Raw genomic sequence first — 16,836 nt, 5'->3', positions numbered from 1 at the left:
CGACTGATCTGATCTGATCTGATAGTTTCTATTTTGATATACTTTTCTTTTGAACTGCTTCATTTATTTTAGGTTTTTTTTTTTAATTGTGTGATAATGTTTGTATTGGCCATCTTATTGATTAATGGATTAGGTCCAAGTTTTAAACAGTATTTTTTTCTATAAAGAAGCTTTCAAAAAGGGCTGTTTTTCTTTTTAAAGTAATTAATCATAGTGTTCCTAAGGGTGAGACAGTTAAATTATCTGGAATCAAAAATCTTTTGTTAAACTTAATTTCATAATTTAGTTGTTTTTTTCTTTTTGTATATTTGATTTTTATGACGTTGATTTTATAATTTTTCTTTATATATACATATATATATATATACTTAAAGTATGGAACAGAGATAAATAAATTTTTAAAGAGTTAAACATGGGTGAAAATTGAATACAACTGGATGGTATATGATTTAAGGTGTTATTAGTAATTTTGCTGGTTATGTTAATGATGTTGTTATATTTTAAAAATTCTATCTTTTAAAGACACATACTGGCTTTCCCTGGTGGCTCAGTGGTAAAAATTCTGCCTGCCAATGTAGGAGACACAGGTTTTGATCCTTGATGGGGAAGATCCCACATGCTGCAGAACAGCTAAGCCTCTGTGTCACGACTGTTGAGCCTGCGATACAGAGCCCATGTGCCTCAGCTATTGAAGCCACATACGCCCTTCTCTTGTGCTGCACAAGAGAAGCCCCTGCAATGAGAAGCCCGCGCACCACAACTAAAGAGTAGCTGTTCACCACAACTGGAGAAAAGCCTGCACAGCACAGAGCCAGCAAAGCCAGAAAGAACAAAATCTGATGTTTTAAAGAAGTATATTAAAGAATAAAAGGACACATACTGAATATTTCCAGGAGAAGTGATGTTTCTAGGATTTCTTTTAAAATATTACAGGGCTTCCCTGGTGGCTCTGTGGTAAAAAAAATCTGCCTTCCAAAGCAAGAGACACAGGTTTGATCCCTGATTTGGGATGGTCCCACATGCTGCGGAGCAACTAAGCCCGTGCGCCACAACTACGGAGCCTGTGCCCTAGGGCCCGGAAGCCACAACTGCTGAACCCGTGGGCAACAGCTGCTGAGGCCGACACCCTAGTGCCCATGCTCCACAACGAGGGGAGCACACCGGTGAGAAGCCCAGGCACCGCAACTGGAGAGCAACCCCTGCTCTCTGCAACTGGAGAAAAGCCTGCACAGCAACGAAGACCTAGAACTGCCAGAAATGGATAAAATTAAAAAAAATATTTCAGAAAAAAACAATAGGGAAGAAGAAATGAAATAAGAGCAGCAGAATGTTGATAATTATTGAAGCTTAATGATTAGAGCGGGGACTTCATACTATTTTCTGTGTACTATATTTGAAAATCTTCATAATAAAATGTATAAATATAATAAATAATAAAATAATGAAAAAATAGTAAAAAGTTTAAGAAAACAAAAAATTTAAGCATGCTTTCCCCTTGCAGATTTCAAAATGCAGATTTTTCAAATAAAAGATAACAGGTTCCATCTAGTCATTATTTTAAAATATAAATGTAGTAACAGTTGCAATATTTAAAAAATAAGGTGAGTTAATATACTAGTCACGAGAATGAGCATTTTTGTAAATATTTTTTTCCTTTGAAATAAAATATCTTCTACATAGTGAATCATGTAATGGCATGGCCTATTGTTGTTCAGTTGCTCGGTCGTGTCCAACTCTTTGTGACCTCATGGACTGTAGCACTGCAGGCTTCCCTGTCCTTCACCGTCTCCCGGAACTTGCTCAGACTCATGTCCATTGAGTTGGTGATGCCATCCAACCATCTCATCCTCTGTCATCCCCTTCTCCTCCTGTCTTCAGTCTTTCCCAACATCAAGGTCTTTTCTAATGAGTCAGCTCTTGGCATCAGGTGGTCAAAGTATTGGAGCTTTAGCTTCAGCATTGGTCCTTCCAGTGAATATTCAGGATTGATTTCCTCTAGGATTGACTAGTTCGATCTCCTTTCAGTCCAAGGGACTCTTGAGAGTCTTCTCCAACACCACAGTTCAAAAAGCATCAATTCCTCGGCATTCAGCTTTTTTTATAATCCAACTCTCACATCCATACATGACCACTGGAAAAACCATAGCTTTGACTAGATGGACTTTTGTTGGCAAAGTAATGTCTCTGCTTTTGAATATGCTATCTAGGTTGGTCATAACTTTCCTTCCAAGGAGTAAGCGTCTTTTAATTTCATGGCTGCAATCACCATCTGAAGTGATTTTGGAGCCCCCCCCAAAAAAATCAGCCACTGTTTCCACTGTTTCCCCATGTATTTCCCATGAAGTGATGGGACCGAATGCCATGATCTTCGTTTTCTGAATGTTGAGCTTTAAGCCAACTTTTTCACTCTCCTCTTTCACTTTCATCAAGAGACTCTTTAGTTCTTCACTTTCTGCCATAAGGGTGGTGTCATCTGCATATCTGAGGTTATTGATATTTCTCCCTGCAATCTTGATTCCAGCTTGTCCTTCTTCCAGTCCAGCGTTTCTCATGATGTACTCTGCATAGAAGTTAAATAAGCAGGGTGACAATATACAGCCTTGACGTCCTCCTTTTCCTATTTGGAACCAGTCTATTGTTCCATTTCCAGTTACAACTGTATGCTTTTGTTTTATTATCTAGTATGCCACTCTGAGTCTTTTGGTTGGAAAATTTGATCCATGTTCTTTTTTTAAAACTTATTTAGTTTCTCTTTAGGGAATTTCCTTTGGTTGTCCTTTAAAGGTTGGTTTGCTAGTGACACATTTGCTTAGTTTTCTTTTCATCTGAGAATGCCTTATTTATTCTTCATTCCTGAAGCATAGTTTCACTGATTATAGAATTTGCGATTGACAATTCTTTCAGTCCTTGAAAGTTGTGCCACTTCCTCTGGGCCTTCAGTGTTTCAGAGGAGAAATTTGCTGTCATTGAAACTGATGTTCTGCTGTAGATAATTTATCTTTTCCCTATGGCTTCTTGTCACCCCTCCATGGCTTTTTTTAAGAATTTTTCTTTGTTTTTTCTTTTCAGAGGTTTCATTATGATGTGTTTTAGCATCAGTTTCTTTGGATTTCTTAGTTCTTTCAGTTTTATATCTTTTTAGTCCCTTTAGTGTTATATCTTTCACTAAGTTTGTAAAGTTTTTATTCGTTCTTTCTTTAAATACTTTTTAAGTCCTACACTCTCCTCTCTTTCTGGGACTCCACTAACACAAATGTTACTTCTTTTGTTGTTGGCATAAAGGTCCTTTGTGCTCCATTTAAGATATTCCCTATGATACCTTTTCAGCAAAATTGGAGACTAACTTTCACCACTTCTTGGCTGCTACTGGAGGTAGCTCAATTCTCGTCTGCACCCCCACTGACACAACAGAGGGGCAGAGTGAGGGGAGGACTGACTCCTGACTTATCTGTGTAAGGTGGAGCGGAATCTTAGCTTCCTGATGGGTCCTGCTGGCATTATCACAAGGTGAAATGGGATCCATGTGCTGAGTAGATGTGTCTTCTACTACTTTATTCTGTAGCGATGATGTTGGTGAGGGTAAAAGCTCAGCTTTCTATATGGGACCTGCCAACACTGGGGGTGGGGAAGATCAGAATATTGACTCATTCTCTGTGTCTTTGATGTTGGATGAAGATAGAGGCTGTGGGTAGGGCGGATCAGTATCTACCAGTTCTGACTCTCACCACCTCATTAAGTCTCACTGCTGCTCAGTTGGTATGAAAGTTCAGTTTCCCACTGACACTAGGGGTGGGGAAAAGTAGAGTGCTGACTAATACAGTTCCTACTGCCTTGTTTAATGTCATTTGGAAGTAGAAACTCAGCTCACTGTTCAACTTTGCTGACACTGTTTTGGTGAGGGAGTTGGACCATCTATTTCTACCACGTGGGCAATGGAAGTTCAACTCTCTACTTACCCCTATTGAAACCATGAAGTGCAAGTTTTCCACTGATGGTTGGCTGAATAGAAGGAGGATTGCCAAAATGATTATTTTCTTTGGTCATTGTTTCCTCTGCCCTTCGGCTTGGCAAAACAAGTTTTGCTGATGCCCGTTTTGTGTGTATCATTTGTTCTTTCTGGGTTGGAGGCCTTTGTACCATCCTGTCATATATAGGAAGCAATTAGGAAACACAGAGAACTCATCACTATGCTGCTTTTAACTCCCAGGGTCACTAGGCAGTCCACCTATCTTTTTCTGTCTTTTAAAATCTTCCTGTGCTTATTTTGTGTGTTTTTCCAGAGTTCTTAGTTGTAAGAAGGAAGACCTGGAAATGCAAGTCAGGCTACTCCATCTTGGCCAGAACTAGGTATCTTCATATTAATTTTGACACACTACATTTTAGCCTATAAACTTTTAATAATTATGGCTATTAACTGTATATGTGTATACCTCAGGTTGTGACATTTTGAACCATTGTAGTAGAAGATTCATATTTATTTTGGGCTATTTTGCTCTGTGTCTTTGGACATAGGCCCTCATTTTTTTATGTGTATGGTGAAATACTGAACTAGATCCTTGAGTGTTCATTCAATTAACATTCTATAATCTTATGATCGTTAAAATAGTTTTTTGTTTTTTTTTTTCCTTTTTTGCTAAGGTAGTGTATACTTTTGGTACTAAGGGGAAAAGTACTTGGACTTTGGAGCTAGGCCTGTGTTTGGATTCTGAAAGATGGAGAGGCAGTTTTTACTTATCCATTAGACCATTGACATCAGAACCAGTTTGCCTGGACTTGCATCTTGGCTTTTACCTTTTGTCTCAGTTTCCTCATTGATAATATGGGAATGATAGTACTGATCTTAGGAAAAGATTAAAAGAGTTATATCGAAGGCACTTACAACAGTGGTAGCACATAGTATACATTCAGTTCAGTTCAGTTGCCCAGTCATGTCCGACTCTTTGTGACCTCATGGACTGCAGCACGCCAGGCTTCCCTGTCCATCACCAACTCCCAGAGCTTACTCAAACTCATAACCATTGAGTTGGTGATGCCATCCAACTGTCTCATCCTCTGTTGTCCCCTTCTCCTCCCACCTTCAATCTTTCCCAGCATCAAGGTCTTTTCCAGTGAGTCAGTTCTTCACATCAGGTGGCCAAAGTTTTGGAGTTTTCAGTTTCAGCATCAGTCCTTCCAGTGAATATTCAGGACTGATTTCCTTTATGATGAACTGGTTGGATCTCCTTGTAGTCCAAGGGACTCTCAAGAGTCTTCTCCAACACCACAGTTCAAATGCATCAATCCTTCAGCTCTCAGCTTTCTTTATAGTCCAACTCTCATATCCATACATGACTACTGGAAAAACCATAGCTTTGACTAGACGTTTCTTTATTGGCAAAGTAATGTCTCTGCTTTTTAATATGCTATCTTGGTTGGTCATAGCTTTTCTTCCAAGGAGTAAGCATCTTTTAATTTCATGGCTGCAGTCACCATCTGCAGTGATTTTTTTTAGCCCAAGAAAATAAAGTCTCTCACTGTTTCCATTGTTTCCCCATCTATTTGCCATGAAGTGATGGGACCAGATGCCATGATCTTAGTTTTCTGAGTGTTGAGTTTTAAGTGAACTTTTTCACTCTCCTCTTTCACTTTGATCAAGAGGCTCTTTAGTTCTTTGCTTTCTGCCATGGAAAACTAACCAAACTGATCACATGGACAACAGCCTTGTCTAACTCAGTGAAACTATGAACCATGCCGTGTAGGGCTACCCAAGATAGGTCATGGTGGAGAGTTCTGACAAAACGTGGTCCACTGGAGAAGTGAATGGCAAACCACTTCAGTATTCTTGCCTTGAAAACCCCATGAACAGCATGAAAAGGCAAAAAGATAGGACACTGAAAGATGAACTCCCCAGGTCGGTAGGTACCCAATATGCCACGGGAGATCAGCGGAGAAATAACTCCAGAAAGAGTGAAGAGACGGAGCCAAACTAAAAACAGTATCCAGTTGTGGATGTGACTGGTGATGTAAGTTCAGTCCAATGCGGTAAGAGCAATATTGCATAGGAACCCGGTCTGTGAATCAAGGCGAATTGGAAGTGGTCAAACAGGAGATGGCAAGAGTGAACATTGACATTTTAGGAATCAGTGAACTAAAATGGACTGGAATGGGTGAATTTAACTCAGATGACCATTATATCTACTACTGTGGGTAAGAATCCCTTAGAAGAAATGGAGTAGCCATCATAGTCAACAAAAGAGTCTGAAATGTGGTACTTGGATGCAGTTTCAAAAACAACAGAATGATCTCTCTATATTTCCAAGGCAAACCATTCAGTATCACAGTAATCCAAGTCTATGCCCTAACCAGTAATGGTATACATTATATAAATATTGCTTTCTGACTGTGGGGCCTTAGGTCAGTCTTAATCTCAGTTTTATCATTTGTAAGATAAGGATAATTATACCTACCATGAGAGGTCATAGGAATTAGATAATACCACCCCCCCCCCCAAACACACACACACACGTGAATACACTTTGCATAGTAATCAGTGTCATGTTTATAGCTTATAGTCAATGAGTATTAGATTGTAAAATATTTTTATTTTATAGGTTTTTGAAAATTTATACCCTCTAAATAATTCTTGATTTATTTTCTTCCCTCAACTGTATAGAACGGAAGGATGCTGAAGGATGGGAAACTGTTCAGAGAGGAAGGCCTGTTCGTTCACGATCAACAGCAGTGATGCCAAAAGCTTCATTACCAACAGAAGCATTAAGATCAAAGGATGACAGTGATAAAGAAAATGTACATCTTTTGCCTGATGAAAGCATACAGAAAAGTGAATTTGTTGGAGATGAACCTTCTAATACTATAGAATCTCAGCCCAAGGACCCAGTACACTCATGTGATCATCCTCTTGCAGAAAGAACCCAGGTAGTACATTCTGAAAATCCTTTAACTGCTTTTTATATGGGATATATATATATACACACATATACATATATATATATATATGTAGGAATGTCTTAATTTTTCTACTTCACTCTTTTACTTTTATTGTGAAAAATTTCAGATCTATAGAAAAGTTGCAAGAATAGAATAATGAACCCTCTAGTACTCTTTTCCTAGATTCACAGATTAACATGTTGCCAGTTTCTTTTCTCTCTTTACTTACGTGTTACATTTGAAAGTAATGTACAAACATCACAGCCATTCACCTTTAAATTCTACAGCATGTATCTCCAAAGAACAGAAAACTCTTTTCTATAACCACACTATAATAATAAAATTCAGGGAATTTGACATTTATATAATATTGTTATCTAAACTTATAGTCTGATTTTCAAAAATTCCAGTTGCCCCAGTAATTTCTTCACAGAAATTTTTTCCCTGATCCACGATGCAGTTTAGAATCATACATTGTATTTGACTTTGTTTCTTTACTATCTTTGACCAGCATCAGTTACTTACCCTGTCTTTATTTTTCATGACATTCATCTTTTAGAAGAATACATTGCAGATTTTTTTGGTACAGTGTTCTTCAGTTTCTTTATTCATTATTCACATTGGCTTATGCATTTTAGACAAAAGTAAAGTGATCATCAGCCTCACATCTAAAGACACATCATAGCAATTTGCCCGTGTTTGTTGACTTTGATTACTTGGTTAAGTGGAGTTGTCCTGCTTCATTTGTAGTCTTATTTAAAGTGATGAGAGTAAGAATTGTTTTTCACTTGCTCTACTTTTGTTTTCTACAGTCCAAGTATAGAGTGATTTGCTGATATTTAAAATAATTCCTTAGGATTAATATTCCCGGTCCTTTTTCTTTTAGTCCATTTGAAGTTTATTTTACTTGTTTGGTTAAGCAGTGCATTTTTGAAAGATATTTGTTTACAAAAAGGTTTATGTTCACTTAGTATAGTTTTCTGTAAAGTCATTAGTGAAATATAAGAGATTGATATAGGTACAGAGACTAAGGAAAAAAGTTGTAAAATAACTGTAATATTTCTCAGTCCAGAATAGTAGCTTTTTAAAATTTTCTTCTTTTACCTGTAGAATATTTATTTTTCTTTAGACTCCCAAGTTTTTCGTAATGATAATAATATCTCTTAATCCTGCATTATTCTTAATGTTTTATAACTGTTTAATGTGTATATGTTTTATGCCCACATGAGATTGAAAACTCCTTGTGGGTAGAATCTTATGAAAGTGTGAAAGTGAAAGTCACTTAGTCGTGTCCAACTCTTTGCAACCCCGTGGACTGTAGCCTGCCAGGCTCCTCTGCCTATGGGATTCTCCAGGCAAGAATACTGGAGTGGGTTACCATTCCCTTCTCCAAGTTGGCTTCCCAGCCATGGGATCAAACCCAGGTCTCATGCATTGCAGGTGGATTCTTTACCACCTGAGCCACTAGGGAAGCCCATATTGCCTTTTAATTCCCGTAATATGGAACAGAGTCATAGGCACATAGTAAGTTTACAGTACATAGCTGTTTGGTAAAACTTAAAGAAACTTTTAAATGTAGGTAAGTTTGATGAAGAAATCACTTTTTACATCACTTAACCAACATTTAGCAATTTTGCTAACATATATTTTAACTATAAAATTTAACATTGTAAAAAATGTGCTAATTTTGTGTAAAGAATAAGCTTACATGATTTTGAGATTTTAGAAATAGTCTATGCATAGAGCTTATGAGTAATTATTGCTGAATTATTTCAGTATAAAAGTTCACTGCTTATGGTGGCCAAGCTAATATTAATAGCTGTTTTCTCCACTCTCATTCTGAAAATGGAATTAGCATATTCATATATTTTGACCATTACTTTATAATTTAGCCTTGATTCTGTTATTTAGGTTGATACTGGTTTTTTAATAAACAGGATTGACTATATTGTAAAGATCAGTAATGCTAATATAAATATTACTGAAAAGATTATAAACCATAATGACTGATGTATGGATAATGTTGATAGCAATATAAACATTGTGATGCTATTTGAATAATGCGTATGCTAAAATCAACACTTTGGGACACTTTAAAGTTATAACCAATAGTAGAATTTTTAAAGTAGTTTATAAGACTTGGCCAAGTTTAATATTTACATAAATACTATATCAAACTGGGGTTTTTATGGCCACTGCAGTGTTTATCTGATGTTTATTTAAGTAGTGGTGTGAATGGGTTTTAAATTCACAACTTTAGATTTCCATTCTTCTCCTTGGAGTTCATTGCTCTGAGTACTGAAAAGCATAGCGCCGTTATCCCTATACTCTGTTAGAAAGGGAAAATAAAGTCCTGTTTCTGTTCACTAAACTCTAAAATTTTTAAAAGATGTAATGTATTTTTCCTAAGCAAAAGTTGTATTTGGTTTTCACATTTCTGTTGCTTTTGTGTTAAGTATTCTTAAAGGGGAATGAGAGGCTATTGAAGTCTAAAGAATATGAATTGCTTAAGGAGATTGCTTGCTGACATATGCTCTACTTTTTATGGTGTATTTTTCTTTTAGATCTAAGATTTGGTATTGTGTACCATGTGAGTCTTCATGAAAGATGCTTTGAGGTTGTGTTAATGTTATCTAAAGAGAGTGAGTTCCATGTTTTGAGTAAAATGCCTTTAAAGTACATATTTGGTGAGAAGTGCCTTCATTTGATATTAGTTTTCATAAAAACTATGTAAATACCTTTAGTTATTTGAACATAAACATAATATTTATTATACTTGTGACCAGATTTCTTTTGTGAAGCATATAGTATAGCCATCAGGAATCAGCCTAATAAATAAAATGCAATTGCAACATATATTGCTTAATTTCTTAAAATACTTGAGTGTCCTTAAACATAGTAGATATGTAAATAAAATTTGTGGCTGCTTAACGTTTCTTTTCTAACACTTGAAACATACCAAAATAATGAGGGATTGATCTTTTAGCCAGCCAACTGCTGCTTCACAGTTTGTGGGTTAAGCAGAATAAGCTTTTCTAGAGTGAAATAGTCGGTGAGTATTTTTTGTTACCTCTGATTCATTCTACAATATGTTTTGTTAGTTCACAGTGAGTACGCTGGATGATGTCAAGAACTCTGGGAGTAGTTTCTTACCAGACAATTCTGTTCAAACTTCTGAAATACCTGCTGTTCACATTGATACAGAGTGTGTTTCAGTTATTCAGCAAGCTGACACACCTTCTTTGCAAGCAAGTGAAGACAAATTTTCAGCAGAAAAAGCAAGAATAGAAAGTGAAATGGATCCTTCAGATATTTCAAATGTGAGTGCTGCTAACTTGGTAAGAACAACTTCTCAGAATTCCAAGTAGATATATTAAAGAGGCAAAAATTCTGATAATGAAAAATTGTATTGTGCATTTCTGTACACTTTAGAGAGCACTTTTAAACATAGCATTTTATATGTTATTTTATGTTAACATGTTATTCTTATAGTAAACTTTGGATGTAGTTAAAATTCTTCTTATTTTGTAGGGGGTGGAAATGAGACTGTGAGAGTCAAGTAACTTGCTCAAAATCATTTAGTTTTTGTATGATTTGGTCAAATGTTCTTTAGCATTAAGAAACTATAACATTAATGTCTTCCATGCAACATCTACCACTCTGTTGGGAAATGGTGCTTAATGAACTTACTTTTAAAATTCTCTTAACAGAGTACTTTACGTAGTTATCATTTGGAATTGGTCTTTAAGATGAAATTTGTCATCCCTATTGCTGAATCTTTAAAAATGCATTGACTTGAAATTATTTATAGGATTATGTTTTTAGATGAATAGTTAATTCTGCTCATGTCCTTCTCTTTTTCACTTAAGTAGTAAGATAACTTGGCCTGAGGATAGTTCAGAATAGGTCATGCTGGCATTTGTAAAAACTACTTTTCAAAAGGAGTAGCTCCATATAAAAAGCTGTTGAGAAAAGTCATTCCAATTTTCATTTTTAAATGGCCACCATATACTATAATTTCTTTTTAAACATAGTGCTTTACGATGCTAAAAGGTGATGTCAGCAGATGGTGCGTGTGTGCGTGCCCAGTAGCTTCAGTTGTGCCTGACTCTTGTGGCCCCATGGTCGTTAGCCAGGCTCCTCTGTCCGTGAGATTTTCTTGGCAAGACTACTGGAGTTGGTTGCCATGCCCTCCTCCAAGGGATCTTCCTGACCCAGGGATCAAATCTGTGTCTCCTGCATTGAGGTGGATTCTAGGTGGATTCTTTACCATTGAGCCACCAGGATTAGGCCAAATCATATATCTTAGAGTAAGATTAGATATAGATGAAACTTGATATGAGTTATTTAAGGAAAAATAAGAGTTATAGTAATAAGAAAAACAAATTAATATTTAGATTCCTTTGTAAAGGAATAAGGGTAGTTTGTTTTTAACTTATATCTTTTAGTGTGAATTTTTTGAAAGTTAAATGTAATTACTGTCATATAAGTGAATTTAATGTACGGGGTAGAAATTGATATCATAGATATCATATTAAATTTCATAGATATCATATTAAATTATATTGTGAATTGAGTCTGTGAGAATCAAATTTCAAAAGAGGAAAAACATCCTATGCTTAAGTAAGCATAAAAATGTTTTTTAAAAATTCTTCTCTAATCATTTTTATTTTGATCACATAGGTAAAATTAGCTTGTGGTGGAGTATTGAAAACCCTTGGTTATTTTGAGCGTGACATTACATACTTGAAAGAAAATAAGTTCTGCTTTACCTATGAATATTAGTATATTCTTAGAAGTTTTAGAGGAGTTTTAACCAAGGTTTTGAAAAAATTTTATGTTTTTAATTTGTCTTGGCAGTAATACTTCTGTGGGTTGCTCTAGATAAGCACCTCATTGTTGAGATTCTAAGTGAAGGATTATAGAGAATTGTGGTTGTATTGAGAAAACTCTTTCCTTTTTTCCCTGTATATAATATTGTCTCATAGATGGTTAGAGTAAAAAAACCTGCAGTTCTCTTATTTAACAGAAAGCTAAGCAAAAACTGACTGTGAGAACCTTTATGTTTAAGGTCCATTTTTGCCAGCACTGTAAAAATGTGCTGATATAAATCCTAGCTACCCTGGATTAATTTTTTTAGAGTTACTGAAATTCCAGATTTTAATGAAAATTTAGAAATTTAGGAGTGATGATGTATACAGATATTTGTTTGAATTTCACAGTGTGGAAAATAGTAGAAGTTGTATGTGGATATTAAATCATTTCATCCATAAGCTGTGTTACTATGTTAAAATATTTTCAGGTCTTAAAAGACAAAATAGAAATGTCCTCTGGAGAAGATAAGATTAGGAAGGAAATAAGCTCATGTGAGAACATACTTTCTACAAAGTTAAATCTGTTCAACTTTAATAGCTTTCTAATTACTGGTATCTGTGATGTTGTCGTGGCACCTTAAGAAGTTAATTTCTGTAATATTCAAGAGTTTATAGAGAAAAAGCTTATGATGCAAAGAAATGATTTCTCATCTAAACTCCCTCATCCCATTCTGTTCCCCAGGGACAGTCTTGTGTGTTTTGAGGGAGTAGAGTATCAACAGGGTAGATGAAGTTGGGAGGGGTGGCTTTAAGGAAGCTACCAATGTTTAGGCTTCAGACCAATTCAGTAATAAGCTGAAGCTCAAGCACTTGCATTTTTAATACCTTTATTGAGGTGTTATTGATTTTCAATAAACTTCACATATCTAAAGTATATACATTGATATATTTTGACATGTGTTTATACCTATGAAATCATCACTACAATCAAGATAATGAAAGTATCGATTGCCTCCAAAAGTTTTACATTCTCTTCTGTCATCCTTCTTTCTGCTCTTCCCTGTGTCCCCTACCCAGGTTGTCACTACTCTGCTGCCACTACATAATAATTAGCATTTTCAGAATTCTCTGTATATGGAATAATATAATTAATGTAAATTATGTAATGTTTAGCCTCTTTCATGTACCATAATTATTTAGAGATTCATTGACATCACTGTGTATGTTAATAGTTCCTTCTTTTTCTGTTGTCTTTCGCGGTACTCTGTCACATGCGTGCAGCTCAATGCGTTCATCCGTTCAGTTGCTGACAGATGTTTGTTTCCAGTTTCTCTGTTATGAATAAAGGCACCATGAACATTTGTCTTTGTTTTGAACATACGTTTTCATTTCTCTTGAAGAAATATCTAGGTCAGTTTGGCTGATAATATTGTTCGGGTCTCCTTTGCCAATGTTTTGTACCTGTTCTATCAGTTGAGAGAGAGGTATTGAAATCTCTGCATGTATCTGTGGCACTACCTTTTTAAAACCAACTTTATTGAGATATAACTTGCATAATATGCAGTTTATCCATTTAAAGTGTACAGTTCAATGTTTTTTAATATGTTCACAGAGTTGTGCAAATGTGACCATGATTAGTTTTAAAACACTTCATCACTTCAGAAAAAACCCAGTGTCCATGAGCAGACCTCCCTTTCTCCCCACCCTCCCAGCCGTATACAGCCACTCATCTGTCTTTCTCTCATGTAGATTTGCCTGTTGTGGACATTTTATAGAAGGGAATACAATATGTGGTCTTTGTGAATGGTTCCTTTCACTAAGCATATTATTTTCAAGGTTCATCTGTGTTTTAGCCTGTACCAGTATTTCACTCCTTTTTATGGCCAAATAATATTCCATTGTTTGAAAAATGTGAACTGAACCATATTTAATCCATTCATTAGTTTATGAACATTAGGTTTTCTCCACTTTTTGGTATTTGTGAATAATGCTACTTTAGGTGTTTGTGTACGAGTTTTTGTGTGAACGTATGGTTTCATTTCTTCTGGATGTACATCTAGGATTGGAATTTTGGGGTCATATGATAACTTTCATATGGGCTTCCCTGGTGGCTCAGATAGTAAAGAATATGCCTGCAATGCAGGAGAACTGAGTTCGATACATGGGAAGATCCCCTGGAGAAGGGAATGGCTACCCACTCCAGTGTTCTTGCCTGGACAGTTCCATGGACAGATGAGCCTGGTGGGCTACAGTCCATGGGGTCGCAAAGAGTTGGACACAGCTGAGCGACTAACACGTGGTAACTTAATTTTTAACCTTTGTGTGAAACTATCAGACGGTTTTCCAAAGTGGCTGAATCATTTTACATTCCCATCAGGTTTATTTTGTTTTGCAATTCTATCAGTTTTTGCTTCCTTTGTTTTGAAGGTCTGTTCTTAAATTCACAAACTTTTAGGATTGTTTTGTCTTCTCAATAAATCAACTGTTTTATCATTATGAAATGACCTGCTTTATCCCTTGTCATATTTTTTGTTCTGAAACCTACTGTGTCTGATATTAATAATTCAGCTTTGATTAGTTATTACCATTGTTAGTATGGTACCATTACCATTTGTTAGTATGGTAGCTCTTTTATTTGTAATCTGTTTATAGTCCTCATATTTAAGTTAGGTTTCCTACGTGCAGCATGTGGTTTGGGGTCTTGCTCTTATCCAGATTTGAGTCTACTAGTTGAGGTGTTTAGACTATTTCTGTTTAATGTGACTATGAATATGGTTCTTTTAAGTCTACCATCTTATTGTTTTTCCCTTTGACTCACCTATTCTTTATCCTGCTTTTCCTATTTTTCTCCCCTCTTTTTAATTATATTTTTAAATTTGTCTCCTTTGTTGGCTTAGTAGTCATTAAATCTTTGTTATTTCAGTTTTTGCCTTAGCATTTCTAGTATACATGTTTAGCTTATTATAGGGATTTATCAATTAATTCTGGTACATATTATTTGTATTACATAGTTCTAATGCATAATTTTAAATTAGGTGTATATGTTAAAAAATATTAACACCATTATGGCATAATTTTTTTATGTTCCTTTTTAAGAATAGTGTTTTTCTTTTGTTTGTAAGATATTTAGTCTGTAACTGTTTTGAATTTTGGTGCTCAAATGAAATTCACACTTTATCATTAATAACAATACCTCTTATTTATATAACTTCACAGTTTGTCATACACAGTGGTCTGGTAAGAAAGTAAGTCATGGATTATTGTATCATTTTTTGGAATACAGAATAGTCTCTTGCTTTTAAGAAATTTCTGAGTCACAGAGCTGGACCCCAAGTTTTATAGTTCTTTATCAATGCTATTTTTATGTATATGTTGAGTATATGATTAGAAGATAAAGAGAGAAATAATTACTTGACTTTCCAGTCTACTGATGATTTTTCTTATTGTTTGTTTTTAACTTTATAGTCTATGGCAGAAGTTCTTGCTAAAAAAGAAGAGCTAGCAGATCGTCTAGAAAAGGCCAATGAGGAAGCCATTGCCAGTGCTATTGCTGAAGAGGAACAGTTAACTAGAGAAATTGAAGCTGAAGAAAACAACGATATCAACCTTGAAACTGACAACGACAGTGATTTTTCTGTGAGCTTTTAGCATTTTTATTCTCTGGGTGATTGAGACATACAATAAACAATAGGAAGTCTTTTTTAAAGCACTTTACCAAGTGTTTTTTATGTATGATGCAATTGACAAGCTGGAAGTTGGTTTCTCATTTTACAAATGAAGAAATTGAATCTCAGAGTAAGTAAAACATAACATTTCTCAAATTATAAGTGTAAAGATTGAAGAAGAATCTAAGATATCTTTTTCTATTCTACTGATAAAAAGCAAATGATACATTGCCTTGCTGTCACTAAGCGCTCATGATATATATGTTGATGATAGGGATTTCTTAAAGAATGAAAGTAACCATGAATCTTTCAAATATTTTTCTATTAAATTTTAATGCCCAACAAGTACTTTTGAGCTTTTCTGATGTATACTCTGAATATTTCAGAGTTTTATGTAGTAATAGTTTAAGGCCAATACTTTGCTTTTGAAATTACTTCATTCATTTCTGCTGTTAATGTTGGTGTTGGACTGTTTGCTAAATGAAATATATGAGCAATAGGTAGGAAATTTTCGAATATAGTTCATTTTATTAGTTTATAATTGGTTCAACTATTTTTCAGTGTTTCTTATTACATTTTAGGCCAGCATGGGCAGTGGCAGTGTATCTTTCTGTGGTATGAACTGGAATGATGTCCTTGCAGATTATGAAGGTAATTTATGTGTGCATGTGTGTGTGTGTTGTATGTATAGGTAGAGCAGTACAAGGTAGATTATGTTAATACGTGTGGTTTTTGTGTAAAATGAATAATGTATTAGAGTAGGATGCCTTTTAAAAGTCGGTTCTCAAAAGTTGGTTTTATAGATTTACATGGTTAAACAGTAACAGTGGTTTTCTTTTTTCTGAAATAGCTCGTGAATCTTGGCGCCAAAATACATCCTGGGGGGATATTGTAGAGGAAGAACCTGCTAGGCCTCCAGGACATGGAATTCACATGCATGAAAAACTTTCCTCACCATCTCGTAAAAGGTCTGGCCTTTGAAAATTAATTTGAAGTGTTTCACAGGAAGGGAGCTAGCCATTCTTAATTATTAAATGGAGTCGTTACATACTGATACTATTTTAAGGTACATTATTCAGGACAGTTTCAGATCTTTTGAGAAGTGACAATGTTTTCCTGAAATGTTAGGCCAAATTAGTTTTGTGTGTTGTTTATATTTATTTTAAGAACTTTGAAGACTAAAGATATTTTTGGCTTTATCATGTAAACATTTGTGTCTCTTGTCCATTTGTTTGTATTAATAGAACAATTGCAGAATCTAAGAAGAAACATGAAGAAAAACAAATGAAAGCACAGCAGCTAAGGGAAAAGTTACGTGAACAGAAAACATTAAAGCTTCAGAAATTGTTAGAAAGGGTGAGTTTTTAATTTTTAGAGAACCATGATTGCCTTAAATTGTTGGGCTTATTTTCATATTGACTTTTTCTGGT

The 16,836-nt window shown here is 35.2% G+C and overlaps 1 protein-coding gene across 5 annotated transcripts in view; it reads left to right on the top strand.

Moving 5' to 3' along the window:
- SCAPER (S-phase cyclin A associated protein in the ER) overlaps positions 1-16,836 on the top strand; it is a 423,555-nt gene that overhangs the window by 107,321 nt on the left and 299,398 nt on the right. For 3 of the 5 annotated variants that reach the window (XM_061394723.1, XM_061394724.1, XM_061394727.1), the window contains exons 9-14: positions 6,653-6,915; positions 10,029-10,265; positions 15,207-15,377; positions 15,988-16,057; positions 16,257-16,374; positions 16,651-16,762. In XM_061394723.1, coding sequence (XP_061250707.1) covers positions 6,653-6,915; positions 10,029-10,265; positions 15,207-15,377; positions 15,988-16,057; positions 16,257-16,374; positions 16,651-16,762 — 971 coding nt within the window. The remainder of the gene's footprint in view (positions 1-6,652; positions 6,916-10,028; positions 10,266-15,206; positions 15,378-15,987; positions 16,058-16,256; positions 16,375-16,650; positions 16,763-16,836) is intronic. The other 2 variants (XM_061394725.1, XM_061394726.1) reach the window with 1 other exon arrangement.

The sequence above is a fragment of the Bos javanicus genome, chromosome 21, assembly GCF_032452875.1.
Source record: "Bos javanicus breed banteng chromosome 21, ARS-OSU_banteng_1.0, whole genome shotgun sequence".
Classification (NCBI taxonomy): Eukaryota; Metazoa; Chordata; class Mammalia; order Artiodactyla; family Bovidae; genus Bos; species Bos javanicus.
This window is presented reverse-complemented; position numbering and strand designations above follow the sequence as displayed.